The sequence below is a fragment of the Benincasa hispida genome, chromosome 10 (genome assembly GCF_009727055.1).
Source record: "Benincasa hispida cultivar B227 chromosome 10, ASM972705v1, whole genome shotgun sequence".
Taxonomy (NCBI): domain Eukaryota; kingdom Viridiplantae; phylum Streptophyta; class Magnoliopsida; order Cucurbitales; family Cucurbitaceae; genus Benincasa; species Benincasa hispida.
Genome location: NC_052358.1, coordinates 2,765,173 through 2,786,514, shown reverse-complemented (window position 1 = coordinate 2,786,514; position 21,342 = coordinate 2,765,173). Strand labels below are relative to the sequence as shown.

Below are 21,342 nucleotides of genomic sequence, written 5' to 3'. Positions count from 1 at the left end.
CCCTTTTCTAAAGTAAATTTTACTTCTCGATCATTTTCAAAGGGTAGTTATTTTAAATGACAAAATTATTAGAAATATTTATGAATATAGTAAAATATTATTATTTATTAATGTAGATAATGATATTTTACTATATTTATAAATAAGTTATCTTGTTTTTCTATATTTGAAAACAATCATTTTTTAAAATAAAATTGACATCAAAACTATAGAACTAAATATTAATATGAATGTATAAAAAATGGAATTTACAAAATCAATTATATATTACTCTCAAACATGTAATATATCCTTCAACCCATACATACATATATATATATATATATATATATATTGTTTTGATGTTTTTCAAAAAAAATTAATTGAAATTAATATGGTAATAGATATGCTCTGCCACTACTACACTGCAATTAATCATGTTATATATTTATATTATATCATATGCTTATTAGAGCATTAAAATCTCTGGCCCTGACTGAATCCCATGTGGTCTAAACCTTCATGATTTCATTTCAAAATTATTTTATTCTTTTTCAAAAAATGATTTATTAGGATTTCTTTTTTGGTTTAATTACCTCTCAATTATTCACACTCATTATATTAAATAAAACAATAACAAAAAGAAAAATTAATAGTATGTGACTATACTACCGACAACCCTTCGAAACCGGAACGACGTGTCGGATGACGGTTGGGGATTTTTCTTATTTTTAAATTTAATTTATTTTCTTACTTTCCATTTAATTTGAAGAATCGGAACGTTTCAAAAAAAGGAAAAAAGATAATTTTTTTTTAAACTTGGAAGAAAAGGACACGTGCCACGTGGAATGATGATATGGACTCTCTCTAAATATTATAGACGTTAGAATTACGGCAAAAAAATTCTGGGTAAGAGGGAACGAAACGGTGACGTGTTGTGGGTTTAATATATTTCAGAAGTCGCCGCTCTTTCTTTTCTCTCTCTCTCTCTGTAACTTTCCATACAGCTTAGATTTCGTTTCCTTTACTTAGAAACCACAGGCAAAGGGCTTCATTGGTACGTTTTTCTTCTTCTTCTTCTTCTCTTTTTCTCTGCATTTCATCTCTTTCCAGATCACTGCAAACCGTAAGTGTTAGTTTTCGAATCGATTACATGGGAACCTTTGCGTTTCAACGACTTCTTCTTATTGTGATGATGACGACGACGACGACGACGACGATGATGATGTTTGGTTGAGATTGTTGATCTCTGTGTGGATTGTGATTCTGTTTTATTTGAGTGGTTTGTGGAATCGAATGTGGATTTAGGTGGCGTTGTTTTGATTTTGTGTATTGGTTGGGAAGGCGGGGAAATGAATGTAACGGAAGGTTCGTATCTCTTGATTTTGATAATTGGATTTGAAGAAATGGAGGTTGACTGATAGACTGCGTTTTGTGCTTGCATTATTATTATTATTTCTCTCTTTTGAAGAGTAGTGTGTTTGTAATGGTGGAAAATTTGAGAGTCAAAACCGCGTTTTATTTGTGTGATTCTTTGAAATCGCTTGGTAATTCTTAGGGCAGTGGTAGATTGATTAGACTTCTGGTTTCGATTGTTTTGGTTTTTAATTTACCAAAATGTTTCTGTGATTTTCAGTTGTGGTGTGGCTGTGTTTTTTCTTCTCCGAGTTGAAAATTTAGAGTAACGAACCTTTGTGGTTATTGATGCAGCGAAATCGAGGAATCAATGTACATACGATGAGTTTTCTCAAGGCTGGTGGATTCAGTGCCAGAGGGAAACAACGATGGGACTGTGTTTTCGAAATTTCATGTAGAGATTGAAAAGGATGGCCGTGTAATTCTTTGTGAAGATGAGGAACATGGGAACAATCAATTCACGGATGCAACGATCCTGATTTTAATGAATCATTGAAACTCTAACTTCTAATAAGTTTGTGCTTATTTATGCATTTTCAGTGACGGATTGAAAGATTAAATTAATAGCGTGGTGAAAAATGGCTATTGCTGGTTTACATAATGTCTCTGTTCTTGATTCTTCATTTATTAGAGAATCTCAGTCTCAAGCATCAAGACAGTTAGGAAATGAAAGTAGCGTAAGCACCCGGGCATCCTCTCTTCGGCGTTTACGGCGAGGACTTGATGATGAGCAAGTGGTGGGAGGAACGCAGGAGAGCGTTAGTGGAAGATCTACTGATCTCTCTAGAATCGAATCACCTGAAGGGCAAAGTACTGTTCGGGGGGATGATTCAGAGAATATGGGGATGAATATTAATGAGAATGATATTGACACATGGTCTGACGTTCAGACTGCTTCACAAAACGATGATGAGGAGTCTGGTGAATTTGGGGTTGTTGAGAGGGAGAGGGTTAGGCAAATTTTTAGAGAATGGATGAATAGTGGTGTGGGGGAACATACACCTAACGTTTCCCAAATGAATAACGGCTCAAGGGCAGAGTGGCTTGGTGAAACAGAGCAGGAGAGGGTGCGAATGATAAGGGAGTGGGTGCAAAAGAATAGCCAGCAGAGAGGCACTCATGGTGGAAATGGGGAAGTCCAAACGGCTGAGATTGGTATTCAGGTTGCACAAAGTTGTGATGGATTGGTTGGAAGCCAGAATGAAGGTCGGATCCAGCTTGCTCGGAGGGGTTTTCGTAGGTTATGTGGCAGACAAGCTCTCCTTGATATGGTCAAGAAGGCTGAGAGAGAAAGACAAAGGGAAATTCAAGTATTGTCAGAGCAGCAAGCTGTGTCAGGCTTTGCTCATCGCAACCGCATTCAGGTTAGACAATTCAATTAGTTTTCATCGTTTGCATGCATTGTATATTTTTGTACTTCCTTTACTCCATTTTTTATACCGTACACAGTCTCTAAATTTTTTTTACTCTAGAACGAAGTTCTTAATTATTTACGAGCTCAACATGTTTATTTGAGTTGTTTTTTTTTTTTTTTTTGGAGTGCCCATAATTATCAACACTGAGTATTCAATCATGAGATATTATTTGCAGTCATTACTCAAAAGTAGATTTTTGCGAAACAATAGATTGACTGCGAATGCAAGATCTGTATCTGTTGCGGAATCTGAGTTGGGCCTTTTAAGGCGAAGACATACAGTCTCTGGTTTGAGGTACTTCTTTACACTTTATGCCTAATTATTGGGCATCCTTGTCTTTCATTTCACTGGTGCTTTTTCTACTCTAAATTACCAAAGTTCTGCAGTATTATTTCTGGATGTTGTACTTGTACCCTTCAGGGGAGTTTTGCTATCTAGCAACCGAGGAACATTCAAACCATTCTGTTTAAGTGTTAGCGGTGTTTAAGTTTCCTATACTGTCTTTCTTCACATCTTAACTGGACTGTGGATTTTTCTCATTCTAAAGTAGGTATTATGCAATTCCTAGTCTCTTTCCTGAATACGGCTCGACCAAAGATCTTACCCTGTTAAATCCAATTTTTGCAATCCTGGATTGCTTGGTATATAGGAGAAACTTAGAGAACAGAAATCTAGTGTCAAATTACTGCCAAGTAAATTGCTATCAGTATCATCATCATCAATGCCCCACTCCAATCATCATTGATATGTAAGATGACATTATCTAATGTCTAGTGATGTTCCTAACATTAGTTAAGTTGTTAGGAGGTTAAATTTACGTATTACTAAAGCCTGAAGATAGTGCTCAATTTCATATGGGATCATATATTCCCACTCCAGAAGTTACAAGGTTCACTACCGGTTAGTGTCTTTATTTTGGTCAAACTAACCTAAAGCGTCTTTGTTTAGGAAGTACAAATACTTCTAATTGTGCAGAGAATCGGTATCAGATATGGATACGATACGGATAATCCAAATACGTGGTAGATACGTGTCTGATACGTGATTTGAAGTATCTGATTTTTTTTTTTTTTTTTTTAATTTTCAGATACGCGTATCTGTTTCCAGATACGTGGGTCAATTATTTTTTTTCTTCAAATTTAAGTCCAACCATTTAAAAAGCTCAACTCACAACCCATTTTATTTTAGTGCATGTTTAGGAGTGATTTTAAAATCATCAAAAATCACTTTTTTTTTTTTCATTTTTAAAATAACTCGAAAACATACTTTTAATTACTCAAAATTAATTTAGTTTTCAAATTTACACTTTTAAATGCAATTTTCATATCATCAAAATTAGTTTTGAAGGATTAAAACATGTTTTACGGTGATTTTGAAAATGACAAAAGTGATTTCAACCATTTTAAAATTACTTCCAAACATAAAAGTCCACTTAAATTGAACAATCCAAAACAAAATAAATTAAAAATGAAAAAAACATAATTTTTTTTTAAAAACCCGAAACATAATTAAAGCTTCATTCTTCCCTTTTCTCTCACTATTTAAATCATGATTCACACCCCTTCATTTTCAACTTCATTCTTCAATTTTTTCCTACAGTCTACTCTAGTCACTCAACAATGACTGGACGTTACTGGATTTTTTTTTTAAAGTCACTCTCTTCTTGGATCTATTTTAATCTAACTTAAAATAAATACTATAGCAATTAATCAGACATTATATATATATATACGCATCTTCAACGTATCCGTATCTTAGATTTTTAGAAATTAATGTATGGCCGTATCGTATCCGTATCATATATCCTTTCTCTGCATTGGGCTCGCTTCAAGCTCCGCCCAACCTATACAAGACAAGGTGCTGCTCGCTTTTTCCGTATCTGTGTCTGTGCTTCTTTGACCATCATATATTCGTATTTGTGTCTCTGCTTCTTCGGCCTTTGTTATTGCTAACTTCTCTTTCTAAATTAACGTTAACACTGATGGACATTGTTTGTTTTCCTCGTTGGCATTGGATTCATTACAAGTTAGAGACAAGTTACTCAAATCTAAGCACTGGGCAACAGGGCAAGTGGGCATTGTGGTTAAGGGTCATTATATTCAACCAAGAAGTCTTAGGTCCAAAATTTGCTACCTGCTTGGAAGACTAACGTTTGATTGGGTGCTGCTGAATATTGTGAAGTTGAATAATAGTTAGCTATTTTGAAGTTTGTGAAAGTGTAAGAGGTAGGATTTCTGAATATTACGAAAATTCGAACTAAGCAAAAACAACCTAATTTGCTCTATTCACAATGAGAGTCATGTTTTGTTTCCTTAGTGTCAACCTCAAATTTTTCCCGTTTGTTTTTCACTTAAGTTCATGGCAACCTGACATTTTTGTCCATCATTCTATAATGCTGTAAAGCCCGTTCATTTTGACAATAGCAATGATATTGTGACTTTCTTTGAAGCAGGGAAGGATTCTTCTCCAGATTGGACAGTTCTGTTCAAGATCAAGCTAGTAGCCGGCATTCTGACACCACCTCTAACAGTGATGATGCTGATTCTCTAACTGACCTGAATTGTACAAGGAGTTTTGAGGTCCTAGACGATCTTCGCGAACAGTCTGGGATCAGTAATGTGGAAAGTCATGAAGGCTCTCACAGCACTGGTCTAACTGAAGTTATATCTGAATTAGAAGGAAGTACCCCTGAAGCTAGGGAAGAATCTGTTCATGTGGTGGAAAGGTCACAAGAACAGGTTGCTGAGAATGGTTTGGCCAACCAAACGGCGGGTATTGGCTCTACAGATATGAGAGATGACTCAGGTCAAGGTATGAGAAGCATTTTACAAGAAACTGCCACAAATCTTTTATACCGTGAAATTCCACAAACGGACTCTGAGGATCATACTAGTGTACTGGATGTTGAACCTTTCATTCAACAAGTTAATACTCTTGATGAAAATGTCGATATTGGATTAGTTAATCATTCGGGAAGATCTCAAGACAGTGATCTCGAAAATGTAGATCCACAGGAATCTACCTCTCTTGAGGAGCTGAATGAAGAACTAGGTATGGGAGTTGAGCCAAATGATCGGCAAGAATCTGGTTTTCAACATGAATGGGAAAATAGCATCGAAGAAGATATAAACGAAACTCAGTTGGAAAGTATTGCTACTAATTGGTCTGAAGAATTCTTGAGTACGACATATAGAGGAGATATTCATCTGCAAAATGCCCCTGAAGCTTCCCATGAAAATGTTATCTTCGTGGAAGACGTGCCGAATTGGTTTGAAGAAGGCCTTCCCAATCAGGAGGCTACATCAAGCCGAAGGTTGGAGACCTTTTATTTTCCTGAAGATGATAATGCGCATAATGGGGAAATCAGAGAACTTTTGAACAGGTAATAAAAAATTTATTCGTTGACAGCATGCCCTGCTACAATTCAGACCTTTCTAAATGATGAATTTACATGTGGACCTGTTCTTTAATTATGCAGGAGAAGTGTTTCTACTCTTCTTAGCAGTGGTTTCCGAGAAAGTCTTGACCAGTTAATACAATCTTACGTAGAGAGGCAAGGTCACAGTACCAGTAACAGGGATATAGACGAAATGATGCCCCTTTACACATCTGCTGAGCAAGAGCAAGAGCACGATAGGCAGAGTGAAGGTCAAGCGGGTTCTGTTGAGAGCCATTCACTTGCTTTGCCTCTGCCACCTACATTGCCCTCTCGGCAACTTTGGGATAATGAGTTGAGCAATGGTAGTTGGTCACGACGTGATTTCCGTCAGCAATTCGGAGCTGTATGTCTCATCATTTTTTTCCCTCGTCTTTTTAGTTGAAGTCAGTAGGATGCAAATGAAATAAGGAAAAAAAAAATAAAAATAAAGTAAAACATGCAAATATCAATGCTAAACCATTGACGAATAGTCATTCTATTATTAAGAATTGTTGCAATTTCTTAACTCAATCGTGGTTATATTTTTTAACTTGTTGCTGAATTTTTCAGGATTGGGAGATTATTAATGATTTGAGGATTGACATGTCGAGGCTGCAACAAAGGATGAGCAACCTACAGCGAATGTTGGAGACATGCATGGATATGCAACTCGAGCTGCAGCGCTCAATAAAGCAAGAAGTTTCTTCTGCATTGAACCGAGCAGCTGGTGCTGAAGGTTTGTCTTCATTCTAAATGCTACTGGATTCTTTAGTTTATCTAACAAGATAAAATATACAGAATTTTGTTTTTAAATATGATTCCTGCTCTAGACCACTTAAATGATTTGGTATGCTTTCCCATGTCTTCGACTGATTGGATATCACCTTCGCAGAGATGTTTAAAGACAGTCTGCCAGACGATGAACCCAAATGGGATCGAGTAAGAAAGGGAATTTGTTGTATATGCTGCGATAACCATATTGATGCTTTGTTGTACAGGTAATCCCAGTAAACTTTTAGTCTCTTTTCGTGTGTTTATGGTCCCGAGTTTCACTAAACTTTTATATACTCCCATTTACAACGTGTAGATGTGGGCACATGTGCACATGTTCAAAATGTGCTAACGAGTTGGTCGACGCAAGAGGAAAGTGTCCGATGTGTCACGCGCCCATTCTAGAAGTGATTCGTGCTTACTCCTTATGATGACTTAGATGACAATAATGAAAAATGAGATTACTAGTGATTCATTCATCTTCAACAGGTGACCTACTGATTCTTCTCATACCGATTTCTATACATATAAAGTTTATTTGTACGGTGATGGACGATTGAAATAATATATGTAATCTCTGTAATTGATTAATCTTGGCCAGAATAAATGTGTTGAGTGAATTTAGAAACCTTATTTAGGGGAATTTTGAGGATTTAGGTACTTACCGCTCTCCTCCAGCGGAAGGACTTCCAATTTGCTAATTTCCAGTGTTGAATCTTCATGAAGCTTTTCTAACTAAATTCCCTTCATAACTCTTGAGCTACCTCTTTACTTTTTTTCTTTTACCTCATAAAGATGGTTTACATTAAATATTTTCATTTTTCAAGAAAAAATCGGAGTGTGATTGATGATGGAGAAAGTGAGGGCATGGTTTTCCAATTCTCAAACTCATTGAAGTGTTAAAATTGGATTCTCTAGTTAGAAATTGTAATAGTTATATAAGTTTGAGGATTTAATTTTTATCATTTGGTGGTCTAATGGAAAGTTTGAGGGTGTAATTGCAACTATTATTATATTTCAAGGTGGGCTTTGCATTTTTTTTAGTCTTTGTTGCATCCTATTGAAATGTATACCTTGTTTAAGGGAACTTTTTGAATCTTTTAAAAAATATGTACACTAGAATGATCTAGATATATATATATATACCTTCTCTGTTCACATTAGAAATTTATCCTTATACATATACATACACATACATACATATTATTTCTTTAATAATCAATCTTTTTTTTCGTACTTATGAAATTGGTTATAGATTTTAAGGAGTGTTTTGATATTTGGGTTATGAAAGTGAATTTTATTATTATTATTATTATTATTATTATTATAATTTTGAAATATGATTTTTTAAATCTGAAGACTATATTGATAAAATTTATGAAATCCATCAAATTCAAATAAAAAAGCAAAACAACATTTAGCTACATTATCCTTAAAATTAAAAAAAAAAAAAATCAAAAGGCTTAATATTTAAAGTTGAGGGGCTAAATAGAGACAATGGGACTAAATATATGATTTAACCATATTTTTCAGTATAACAAGGAGAGATTTAATAAAAATTAGTACTTAATTGAAATTTGAAAAGCAAATGGCCATAATATCAGGAGTCGATTAAAACTTTAAAACAAAAAAAGCTATACGTATAGGGAGGAGAGAATAAAGTAATGTAACAAAAAAAATAAGGGTTAAACATAAAATTTTTGACAAACTATGAAAGATGAGATCAGAAAATGGGGCAACCATCGACGATAATTCCTCTGGTAGAGGGGCAAGGGGCCAAGGGGCTAAGGGGCATCCATCGGTATTGTTTCCCCACCAGTCAATGCCCTTTGATCCCAATGTAAGGATGGTAAGTATTGTCATGAAGGCAGTTCCAGCATCCAAACCACCAGACAAGATGTAATTGTAACGTTCCCACCACTCTGTCTTGTATCTGAAAAGAAAATATCCAAACACAAAACCACAGATGAGCCAACTCGTGAAGTTTACGGCACTAGCTGATGGCATCATTGACGTAGTATCTAATAGGATTGACATATGAATGAGGCGATTGCTCCACCAATAAAGAACCAATTTATAGCTCTGTAGTCTCCAAGCTCTTCAAAGATTCTACAAAGCCCGACAAATCTCCATATTACAGAAGCATCGATGTTTTCTGATAGTAGGTTGGTATCACATAGATCTTGAATCGGTCCCATTAGCCACCAAGCAGTTCCAATGTATACTAACACTGATATGATTGTCCCTACAACCTGCAATGGAGTTTATTTGTTATGAGCAACTTCACACACTTGGATATTGTGCTGTATATACTTTTAAGCCAAGGTTATAGAAAATTCACCTGGGCCATGAACATTGTCCTGGGTGGAATCTTCATGTAGTATCCAAGTTTAAAGTTGAACACAAATGTTAGAGCTTGTGTCATTATGATATATCCACACACCTTGAAACACATGTTGGCAACTGGGCGTTCCGTAATAATGTTCAAACCAGGTGCTTGCAAACAAGAAAGACATTTAGATTTTGCATGATGAGTAAGTGTTTTTAAGAGAAAAAAAAGGTTTTGAAACTAGAGACAGTTGTAGTTCGGATTGGTATTCTAAGGCTCACCTGGTTTGTGGTAGCAGCAATGATGCCGATAGTGTGAAGACGAAGGCAATGAAACAAGCTATCAGTAGACCCCACCAAGGCAATTGGAGTGATTCGTTCTAATATTGACAAGCAAAAATGGAGAGGCCAATGTTCAACATGAATGGCGATGAACCACCATGTCGGTACTTGTTTATAAGCTGGCATAAGCCTTGTATGTATGTCAATTTTTCTCTGCCTGCAAAGGCACTTCTACTTTGGTTCCATAGTTCCCTGCGTGTAATGTACAATATCAATTAATTAGATAATGGTTTACAATTTCCTACATTTTCTAATTTAAAGTTTTGCATAGAACTTACCTTCCATTGAAGAGAAGAACATGCACAACTATAGCAGAAAGTGTGGCAAATCCAAGACCATAAGTCATTGCAAAGAAAGTACTTAGCTTTACTGGCCCAGTTGTGTCGTAAACACCTCGATCAAGATGGAAATTAGAATTGGCTGTGCTTGAAACATTGTACTCCAATCCATTCGCCATGAAAAGGCTACTTGAATGTATGGGGAACTACTTGGCCCCGTAAATATTAAACCGGTAACCAAGGGGTGTTATGACATACATCACAAGAACAAACCCTTAGCAGTGGCAAACTAGGGACTAGCTAGGGGGCTTCCGAGGTAAGATGAGATTGTCGACCAATCTATCCTGAATGTGCCAAGCCCAAGGCCTTGTTGGATTTAGTGTCCTAAATCTTGTGGATCTTCAATTTGTAAATACAAATTATTTATTAGGAATATTTTATTCGACATTTAGAATGCATTAACTCAATCCAGTAAACGATCCAAGGTAATTTTATGTAGCTTGAACAGTAAGTGATAGACATACAAGTGGATCATATCAAGCAATAACCTAAAAGGTCGGTAGTATTTGGATAAGGTTGGGTACCTTATTTTGGCAACATTGCGGATATGACCCATTTTGTAAGTGTTACAAACGATTTGATCTAAATCGTTCATGCGAAGACATGTGAGTAGGGTATCATGTACAAAGAGTTTGTATAAGATCAGATGATTAATCTTTTTTTATAACACTGTTAACTGAAGAGACTAACATTTCATAGGATGACCATCTCGAGTGAGTTATAGACTCCCGGTCTATGAGGTCAATCCTTTGTTTTGTATGGGTGAAAGTGGTCTGAGTCGCTGACTCAATAAGCCTACCAGTTTGGGCATTTGTCCGAGTAGGGAGTTAGGAACATAACTACATAAGATGAAGTTCACTCCTTCCCGTTTTTAGGGAAAGTACGTGAGTTGTTCTCTTAAGTGCTGACTTCGGGTCTTGAACAAGTGACCCCTCCCTCTCATTGGCCCGAGAAGGATTTAATTATAATTACGAGAAACTCGTGAAGGATTGACTTATTGATGATTGGTTATATCCATAGACACAAAAATATATCTATAGTGCAAAGAGTGTAACTGTGGGTCTTTAGTGGAGTGACCAACAGTTAATGAATATTGATTATATTAGTTAAAGACTTTGATTAATTTAATCTCAAATAACTCGAGCTTCTAATCTGTAGGTCCAATAGTTCTTCTACTAGCTCACTAAGGGTAAAACAAGGATAAATTGATTTTAGACTAATTTGAATTGTACAAATTATTTTAGGAAATTTTATATTAATAAGGATCAGTATAAAGTGTAATGTATAATGATACATTATAACATATAGTTAATTATAAATATGATTTATAATTAAAATTATATAATATGAGAGAATTATATTTGAATAAGTTTGGAATATTAATATGAATTGGATTCATATTAAAATTATAGATGAAGAGAAAGATATGCATTTTATATGATTTAAATGCACAATTAATAAATATGTGGTACTAATTAATTAATTATTAATTAGTAAATTATTATTATTTATTTAATTATTTATATATATTAAATTTGATTTAATATATATTTAATTAATAATATTAAATAAATAATAAGAAAAAGGGAAATAACTCCACTGCAGTAATGTAGGGGAATGAATCGTGGGTGAAGAGATAACTCCCCTCACGTAATTTTGTTCTTAAAAGTTTTTTTTAGAGAACACTTTTTTACCGAGGCAAATTCACTCAGCAAAAAAATTTTCCTACTCACTTGCAATTCTCCATTCATCCCCTCTCATAAGCTCTAATTCCTTTACCAAAGAAGGATCTACCATCCTTGGTCCTCTCTACTACAAGAAATATGACTTTTAGCGACGAAAATAATTTGTCGCTAAATCTATTTTTTTCGTCATAAAAAATGTTTAGCGACAAATTTTTTTTGTCACATGTATTTGCCACTAAAGCTTAATCACTGAAAGGTTTTTGCGATGTTTTATTAATCGCAATATGCAATGAATCCTTAGAACATCGCATTCTTATTGTGTCGAAACATAAAAAGTCGCAATATGCGATGTTTATCAGGATGTCCTATTGAATGTTATCTAGTCATTGATAACTTGATTATTTGTAGATATAAATAGACCAAAACAATGCTCGTAAGTTGTCTTATTGAAACCAAGAAATATAAACCTGACTGCTATCCGCACTAGAATAAATGAAGTTTTTCGTAAAAACTTGCTAGTGAAGGAAGAACTTCTAAGAATAAGAGATAGGGTTAAAGAGAGAGCCAAAAGAGGATCTTTTGTGTATAATCCCGCATAATCTTGAATGTTATCAGTTCTTGCACTTGTCTGATTAGCTAGTTAGTGAGACAATAATTTATCATGGCGATGATCAGTAGTTGGTCTGAGAGGATAACTTATATAATTAACCTTTTTTGTTTAACTCGAGAAAAAAATGAGCTAGATCTATGAAAATTTTCATTCAATTAGATTAGATATGGTAAATTTTTTAAATAATAGAACAACAAAAGAATGGCCTATTCTCCCCGGTTGGAATAGGCAGATAATTTTCTTCCCTTAGAATCGTACTTGAGAGTTTCTTACCTCATACGACTCAATAATCAATTTTTTTGCTGTCCCATATTTTTCAGAGGGATTCATATGTAACACCCTGTATTTTTTTTTTTTTAGTATTAATGTAATTTTAATATTTTATTATTTGAGGGCATTTTTGAAATTTTGGATTTCCAGTGTAAGTGCAGGAATTTATTTTTAACCTTAGAAATTATTCAATTTGGAAATTAATGACAGGAATAAATTTCTTTTCGGGAAGGAAAGGTAGTTAATAAAATATAGTAGAATAAGGAAAATAATAATAAAATAAAAGGTTTATTTTATTTCCTTATAAATTATTATTATTATTATTTATAAAACAACTCCTTTTCTTCTTCTTCCTTGTGCCACCGAAGACCTAACCTCCCCCATTGTTTTCGTTTCTCCAGCCCCGTCGATGCAACTCGTTGACACACCGCCTCCAGCCACCAGTGTTTCTCCCGACATCGGTCCGAGCCATCTCTGCCACCGCCAACCCAACCTGCTCCCGCTGCATCGTTGCAGAGCTCAGCCCTGCCCTCCGGATCCGCGCATCCGCCGCCCCTCTGTCCGAAACCCAGCCTCGTTCACCGCTTCAGCCGCCGTTTCACATTCTCTCCAGCTGCAGACTCACGCGACTAGAAACCCAGCTTCATTCACCGATCGTCCAGCTGACTATCCGAGCCCAACCACCGATCTCCACTGGTCACTACCTACCTTCACTGTCGTTCGTCGGATTTCGGCGAATGTTGGTAAGTTTTGGGTGAGATCAATTGAGTTTTGAAGGTTTTGGGTTGCCCATTAAATTGTGGATTTTCCTTTTTGTTGATACCTATTATATTTGGGATTTAGATCTAAGACTGGAGTACTTTAGAGTGCGCAACGTGTTGCCCAACAGATTCGAGTTCGTTCGGCAAGTAGTTTGGTAAGCGTTATGATCCTTGTTGTTGGTTGTTGGGCACCCATTGATTATTGGACTAAAGAATGGTTTAATTTTAAGTATTCTTAAAGGTTCCAAGTCGTCATCCATTGAGTTTTAAAATCTGCTAAGAGGAGATTTTGGAGTCGAAATCTTGCGGGTGTTTGTTGATCAAGTTTCGTTTGGGTAAGTTAATTAGTGATCATTGGATTCAATTTGTATGTTTGGGTCCTAGTTCCAAGACTGAAATTTAGTATTATGTATGTATTAGGGGACTCAGTTCAAGACTTATTTGGTTGGAGATCATTAGCTTGGATTAATATCTAAATTTGACTTCGAGGTAAGTAATCTTACCATTGGAAGTACCCACGGGCCAGGTTTTATTTGTATGCTCGCGTGATAAGTGTATGTTATGGTAAATATTAGCATGTTGACTGATAGTATGATCTGAATCAAGTATGTTCTGGCACGGGTTTTTTTTGTTTAAAGATACACCTAGGCACTTGATTGTTAGTATGTGATGGTATGTGTTTTCATATGTTGATATCTGATCTGTTGGTGTTGAGGCATACTTGCATGCTGTGGGATTATGATGTAAGGTATACATGAATGTAGTATGATATGTTGTCAATAATCATGTGTATGTGATGGAGCCATGGTATCAAGGATTTTCATGTATGTTCCAGAATTGTACAATGTTGATTTTTAGAACGTTGAGACTGTGTGACTATCCTCATTAATTAGTTAGACGCTCACCAGTTTGTGTTTCCTTCGGGATTCACTAGTTTTGTGTTTCCTTCGGGATTCACCAGTTTGTGTTTCCTTCGGGATTCACCAGTTTTGTGTTTCCTTCGGGATTCACCAGTGTGTGTTTCCTTCAGGATTCACCAGTTTGTGTTTCCTTCGGGATTCACTAGTTTTGTGTTCCCTTCGAGGTTCACCAGTTTTGTGGGCATACTTAACTACAATAGGATAGGGCTCAGTCTCTCGTTTGTTCTATTTGTTTATGTACCGTAGGTGGGTATCTAGAAGACATAGATGCCTAGCCTGACCCCAGTGGTGGGGTTACTTACTGAGTATTTTATACTCATTCTTTTTCATATTGTTATTTCAGGTAAAGGTAGAGATGCACTGGCGATGGCGCAGCAGAATTCGTGATCGTGCCACTGGGACTAGTTTTTACGTTTTCGCATCATGACATTTAAAGTCCTTATTCTTTTTTTCTTAATGTTTAGTTTTACTGTCTTAAATTTATTATTACGGATTATTTCTTTTATATACTTTTAATAGTCTTTACGAATTATGGGTACCCTATTATTGTTTTAACAATTGCATTTAATAAATGTCTTTTGAACTTCTCTTGTTTAATTAACATTTATTTCAACATAACTGAGCGTCGTTTTAAATTTTATGCATGCATTTATTTTAGTAACAATCTAACCTAAGTCCTAGGGGGTTGGGTCGTTACATCATATATGAAAGAGGTCGACAATAAGTTCTTTCAAAATTGACTATTTGTCCCTCTGTTAGAGGTGTTCTAGAAATGTCTGCGATCAAGTAAATAACTTGTCACACCCCTCTCGAGTTATATCCCCAAACCCGAAAGGAGATGTGTAGACAATTGACACCACCCTTGTGCTATCAACTGTCCAACTTTAACCAACACATTATAACTAACACGCATAATTTAATTAACCTTTATTAGCAATTACAAGTGTTCATTCTAAATACATTTCCAATCCTAGTTAATCCTAATGACTTTCAATAATAACCAGATCCGAGGTTTCGCTCTGTGAGAGAGTGGCAATCCAAACTTGAGTGGTTTTTTCAGAACGTCCTTCTATTTCGCTACCGGCAGGGGGATAAAACATTAGAAAACGTGAGCTAAAAGCCTAATGAGTGGTATATTTTATAGAAAAAAACGTTTGTTCTAGAAATTCATTTTTGGAAACCAATTTCACAATCAAGCAATCATAACACATAAGAATGAAACTCTTCCAACCTGATAACTGGCTATTTTTGGCATGATCATATATTTTCCAGGTATTCTCATGAATTTCTCAATATGAATGTTAAGGAAACAATTTCAGTACCCTTATAGCCCACTGAATGTGCACATATCGACAATTTCCCGTTAGACGTGCTTGAGACAAGCTAACAATTTTCTAGGATACAATCTTAGTTTCTAATGCAATTCATGTTATGCAAAATAACAAGAATCAAATCAACAAATAAAATCTAGAAAGACACATGTCCCGATCATGCCAACTTTCCAAATCTTTACACACACACATATATATTAAAAAACATACAAAAGTAGAAAATCATTCACAGTTCTTTTGTTGAGATTTCTTTCTCAAGCAGCTCCTAGTCCTGTTTACTCGAATTCTGCTTATTTCAAGGAAATCCTAAATTATCCTAAAATTCCTTAAATAATTATATTTTTGGTCTTTAATATCCTCAAATTAAATAACTCGACTTACCCACTTTAACCGACTAAAAAATAGGTTCAAAATTTGAAAATATAACTTTTGAGGTTATTTAGGTGGGCTGGTGAGCAACGTGTGCAACCAGCGTGCTAGGCTGGGCATAGGTAGGCGACAGTCCTCGCACAGATGTGCATGACACAGGTACAGGATGTGGGCGAGCGCGAACGAGGGGCTGGGCAATGCACGCAACACAGACATACGCTGGGTCGCCTGGCTGTACGTTATGCACGCTGACAGGCGTCCGTGTCGTCTAGGTGGCATGCCTTGCGATGGGCGTGCACGCGCTTGCGCTGTGCGCCAGGCGTGGGTGTATGCCATGGCACTTACCCTGTACGACCAACTGGGTTTTCTGCCTTCCAACGCAAATTCCTTACTCCTAACTACTCCAAATTAAATGGCAATATATGATCACCTACTACACTCTCCTTTTAACAATTTGACACCAATTTTACCTGAATTGCATGAGTGAATTGTAAGAACCATCAGCCCTAAGATGCCCTATTTATAGAAGCCCCAAGACCACCACTGCTTGACACATCTTTAGCTTTGCATGTCCAGATGCCTTCAGCATGCAAGTGCCAACTCCTCTCCCTTGACACCTCTTCCTTGCATGTGGCTGAAGTGTCTTAATCTACTTAGGCCAACGCATAGCTTCCCTTTTGCATGTCTTATTATGCGCCCACCTTAACCTTGCTTAAGCTCAACATCACTTGATTTAGCCACGTGCCCCGATTTTTTGTCAACCTAGCTTTGCTCCCCAAGTTTACTCAACTCAATGCATATTTTCCTCCTTGGCCGCATACCCTACTCATCGCATACCCTCACTTGAATGCCTACATCTTACTTGGTCGCCTAGCTCACCCAACATCAAACCTCACTTGGATGCATAGTCTCTCCCTCAGCCGCATGGTCTTACTTGGACACATTCACCATTTAGCCGTCGCATCACTATCTTTGCGCCCACATCTAACCTCAAGATCAACGCATAGTCCATAAATGATCGTACCACTCCTCCCAATGCCTAGTCTCATGGTTGGTGCATGGTCTTATTGCACGCATACCACGTCCTATGCACATCCACACACACACAAGTCTCCTTGCCTAGGCCATCCTAGCTGCATGCGTCAATGTGTCTTTCTAACCTCAATATGCTTTAACCAATGCATGGTCTCAACGCAAGACTTCCTTACTCTTGGCCAACCTTAACCTCGTCCTCACCTTCTTCAACGCCGACATGCATTCACTAACCTCAATTTGCTAGGGCTATCGTGCACCTCACAAGAACTCCAATTCATGTCTCCCACACTTAGCCAAATTTTGCCTCCCTTAACCAAGCTCAACTATATTTTTAGGTTAGCCCTAAAAAATCTCATTCTCAATACTTACGGTACTTTCTTCCTCTTTTAGTCAACCTCAAGCTACTTCTTATGCCAAGTTTTCTTTAATCTTATCCATTCAAGTTTGGCTAAAACTCAAGGGTTTACATAGCTCGATGAACAAATGGATCAGATCGAATTGAAAAATGGAAAGATTTATACAAGTTATACCTTTCGTCACCACTTTGTGAAAAATCGTTAGGTATGAATATGTTAGATACATATAACTCGATTGGTGAAATAGTATCTCTCTCCAAAAAGCATGTTTTTTCTTTTACCATCGCACAAAGAAAATATTTTGTTGCGAATGAACAAGATATTAAGGAATTGTCCAAATGTAAAATCATAATTATTGATACGAGCCTTTTCCACATAATTCAAATGTTTTATTGTGCAACTTTTTCCTTTTTTGATGCAATAATTTTGCGATATTTTACGTTTCGTCGCAAATTTTAATAATATTTTAAAAAAATTATTATTATTTTGTTCAAGCGGTTTTTTAAAAAACATTATCCCTGATAGAAAACATGTAGTGCAATTCTATTGTGAAATTAAACAAATATGAACAAAATATTGTACTATATTAAAATATGTTTATAATCTTTAATATCCACTACAACAAAAATAAGTTTTCAACAAGGTTTGCATATTTCTACCGACAAGTTTGGTTTAGTCTTCATAATGTATTCTTCCAGAAAGATTTAATATTGTCACTAACAAATTCTGGTTCAATTATGCACACATAAATACTACACATATCAAATTGTTTTTAAACATGAGTATATCAAAATTTGTTAAATATTAAACTTAAACATATTCATCATTGATATAAAAAGATTAATTCATTTTTAATTATCAATCAAAAGTTAGTCTAAAACATAATTAAACATAAATACTCATTCTTCCCCCTCCCCTAACCATTTTGTTCACAACAACAACAAACAAAATATGAAATACTTAATAGTTACCACATTAATTATAATGTAAACATGCTTTTTCCACCTTCATTACAAAAACTACAAGTATAAAATCAAGCATAATCTATTTCAAAACTTTATCCATATTTATCCTATGAAAAACATCAAATGGAAACTTATCATAAAGTTATTTAAAATAACCAATAATATGTGCACAATATTTAGAACTTTCATCATTCCATAATAATTAGAATAATTAAGCATATTCAACACAACGCAAGAATCAACAAACTTTTAAAGAACTTAATCAAAAATAAAATCAAGCTAAGAATAGAATCACACAAATCAAGTAATCTCTTCAAATGTAATAGATACAATAACATAAATATCATAATTTAATTACATAAATCGTCTAAAACAAACTTTAATCACATTATGACTTCCAACTCACACTTTCAGCACACAAAATAGTCTCCAAAACTTATTTCAATGCATACAATTTAACTACATAATTATTCTAAAAAAAAAAATACATAATAAACTCAAATATCTTATGAAAAAGCATTAAAGGGCATATAAAAAAATTTCATCATGCTAATCAAACAACGTTTTTAAAAAGCTTGAAGACATAAATAATATCCAAATCACCTTTTAAATCTCTCATCAACAAAGTTTTTACTATATTAAAAAATAAGAATGATAAAAGAAAAGGTATAAAAAGCTACATACCTTCAAGGAGCTTAACCGAGAAGAAAATCAACCTTCGAATGGAATCTTTGAACAAAAGAAATAAAAGTATTTGAATGAATAATCATACAATCCAACTAATAAAGATAACATGTTGTAATCACACAGTAAGTTCCAAATAAAATTTTGTTCACATAAAGACAAACTTCAAAACAAAATTTGAACACAATAAATCATGCTTTAATCAAACAATGAGCCCCTAAGCAAAATCCAATCATATAAATGTTGGGAATGCGACCAAAGTCCCACATTGATTAGATAAAAGGAAGATCATGGGTATATAAAAAAGAACAATCATTTCTATTGTTATGAGACTTTTTGGTATAAAACCAAAAACAAAGCCATTGTGGAGATAGTTGGAGGATGGTTGTCATCTTCAATAAATAGCCATCCAAATCATAGCTTAATCACATAAATATTTTCAAAATCAAAGTTTAAACAAAAACCTACACTCAATCACAAAAATTGCTTCCAAATCACAAATTATCTACACAAATGAAATTGATTTACGATCATGCATCAAATTGTTATTGTTTAAGATCATGTCTTATTGATGACGATCTCCCCTCTAAATGTTCCTCTCAACTTCAACAAACGATAGAGTAAAATACGTAAAAGACTAAACCTTAAGTAAATGGTTCTAAAAAAATCTATTGCGACTAAATCTTATTTCATCTCAAATTATTGCAACTAATTCTATTTTCGTCCCAGTTTATTGTGACAAAAGCCTTTTTTGTTGCAACGCGGGCTTGAAACTAAAGCCCATTTCGTCACAAACCCTCAGATTGGATGTCAAACATCTTGCCCAATTAATTGAGCTAACATGCGTTGAAATCATTTTTCGTCACTCAATACGACGACTTTGAAATACGTCGCACGCCACTTGTGATGATTCGGGTGTTTGTCGCATGCCACTTGCGACGATTAGATTTATTCATTGCAAGTTAGCGACTTATTAGTTTTTCGTCACATGGATAGGGGCAAGATTTATTTTGTCGCTATAGTTGCGACGTTGTGAATTTTGTCATTAGATATTCGTCGCTAAAAGTCATAATTCTTGTTGTGCCCCGAGACATGTTAGGGTAGCCTAACGGTGGTGTTCGTTGAAGAATTGGTCTTCAAAGATCGTGCAGAGAACTTTCATTGAAGAATTGGTCTTCAAAAAGTAATTTTTCTATACTGAAATAAATTGCATGCTTAACCTTTTAATTTTGTAAAATCAATTCTGATTTTTCCCATCCTAGTTCAAAGATGAAAAATGATTACACGCTTCCACATTGGGATTCAATCCCTTGAGGACTTTTTCATGCCAGAACCCGTTTGATGAAGCAAAAAGACTTGAAATCAAACCAACAGAGCCAAGATAAAGAGGTAAGCATCATGAATAGATAGCCAGGAATAATATAATCCGCAAAGCTGCAAATCATGGCCAAGATGAAGAATTGTTTAAGAGTGATGCTTCGTTTTAATCTTTTTACCTTCTCATGCAGAGCTCTACAAATCTCAAAAGTTTACAGTTAGAAATTTTATAAGAATGCAAAGAATAAGAGCATTCAACTAAAACAAAATTAGTCAAATAAAGCATTAGATAATAAGACGTCACCTAAATAATGAGACCTGAACCAAAATAGATGGCCACCACATCTCGCCTGGCTCAACCAAATATTTCCTAAAAATTCCAGCCTAGCAAAATCCAAGAATCTACAAAAAAACAGGTATCATATAAAGTTATAAACATCATAATACAAATTGATAACAACCACAAATAAATATTGACCAATCATTCTATCGAGACATTCAAAAAGTGGATGAAGATATGAACTTGAGTTGTGAGCATAATGAGCAAAGTAGGAATGAAAGTGAGTTGTCTCTTATAGAGCAGTTTAACAACAGTCAAAATATGAGTAGCATAAAGAGAGCCAGCACCAGATTTGGCAAAAATGGTAATAAGAACATCCTCTTTTATATTGAGGGGTCCAAGATTCTTAGTGAACTGGAACCATGTGCCTTTAAAAAAGGGTTGAGTAGGAACTGTCTTGGCCATCAAATGGCCAAGGGGCACAACAGCAATTTGCGCGACAATGAAAGAAACCGACAGTGGGTTGGATTTGTACCAAAAGAACTGGCTCACGAATGAAAGTATGACACTGGCCACTAAAGAGGAATTAATTTTTCATAGTAAGACAAAAGAGTGCAATAAAGGTGACACCTGAATCAAGAAAGGGAGAAAATCCTTTTTTAGTATTCAATTCAATACAATCACTGTAGCTATGAGGGTACATTTATATAAGAGCGGGAAGGAAACCCTAGAAGGCATAATGGACAAAACAG

General features: G+C 35.3%; 1 protein-coding gene, 1 long non-coding RNA gene and 1 pseudogene across 4 annotated transcripts; 2 read left to right on the top strand and 1 right to left on the bottom strand.

Moving 5' to 3' along the window:
• Positions 1-899: 899 nt before the first annotated feature.
• On the top strand, positions 900-7,751 carry LOC120088219. 2 transcript variants are annotated; one of them, XM_039045360.1, is made up of 8 exons: positions 900-1,036; positions 1,690-2,759; positions 2,986-3,104; positions 5,263-6,192; positions 6,289-6,592; positions 6,799-6,964; positions 7,121-7,226; positions 7,316-7,751. In XM_039045360.1, the coding sequence occupies exons 2-8, from the start codon at positions 1,974-1,976 to the stop codon at positions 7,428-7,430; spliced, it is 2,526 nt and encodes an 841-aa protein (XP_038901288.1). In that variant the 5' UTR covers positions 900-1,036; positions 1,690-1,973; the 3' UTR covers positions 7,431-7,751. The 2 variants fall into 2 exon arrangements, with proteins under 2 accessions (XP_038901288.1, XP_038901289.1); XM_039045361.1 differs by lacking the exon at positions 900-1,036 and adding an exon at positions 1,056-1,347.
• Positions 7,752-8,405: 654 nt separating this feature from the next.
• On the bottom strand, positions 8,406-20,914 carry LOC120088724 (annotated as a pseudogene).
• Positions 12,907-14,622, top strand: LOC120088016. Of its 2 annotated transcripts, none has more exons than XR_005484794.1 (4): positions 12,907-13,315; positions 13,416-13,488; positions 13,575-13,668; positions 13,754-14,622. It is a non-coding gene; the product is annotated as an uncharacterized LOC120088016 (long non-coding RNA). The 2 variants fall into 2 exon arrangements; XR_005484795.1 differs by having other exon boundaries at positions 13,564-13,668.
• Positions 20,915-21,342: the final 428 nt, after the last annotated feature.

What these genes read in the sequence shown, in the direction of transcription:
- LOC120088219 (XM_039045360.1), top strand. Translation starts at nt 1,974, where the DNA reads ATGGCTATTGCTGGTTTACATAATGTCTCTGTTCTTGATTCTTCATTT. An exon ending in CATACAGTCTCTGGTTTGAG is followed by an intron (nt 3,105 to 5,262) that starts GTACTTCTTTAC and finishes TCTTTGAAGCAG; the next exon opens with GGAAGGATTCTTCTCCAGAT. An exon ending in ATTGATGCTTTGTTGTACAG is followed by an intron (nt 7,227 to 7,315) that starts GTAATCCCAGTA and finishes TACAACGTGTAG; the next exon opens with ATGTGGGCACATGTGCACAT.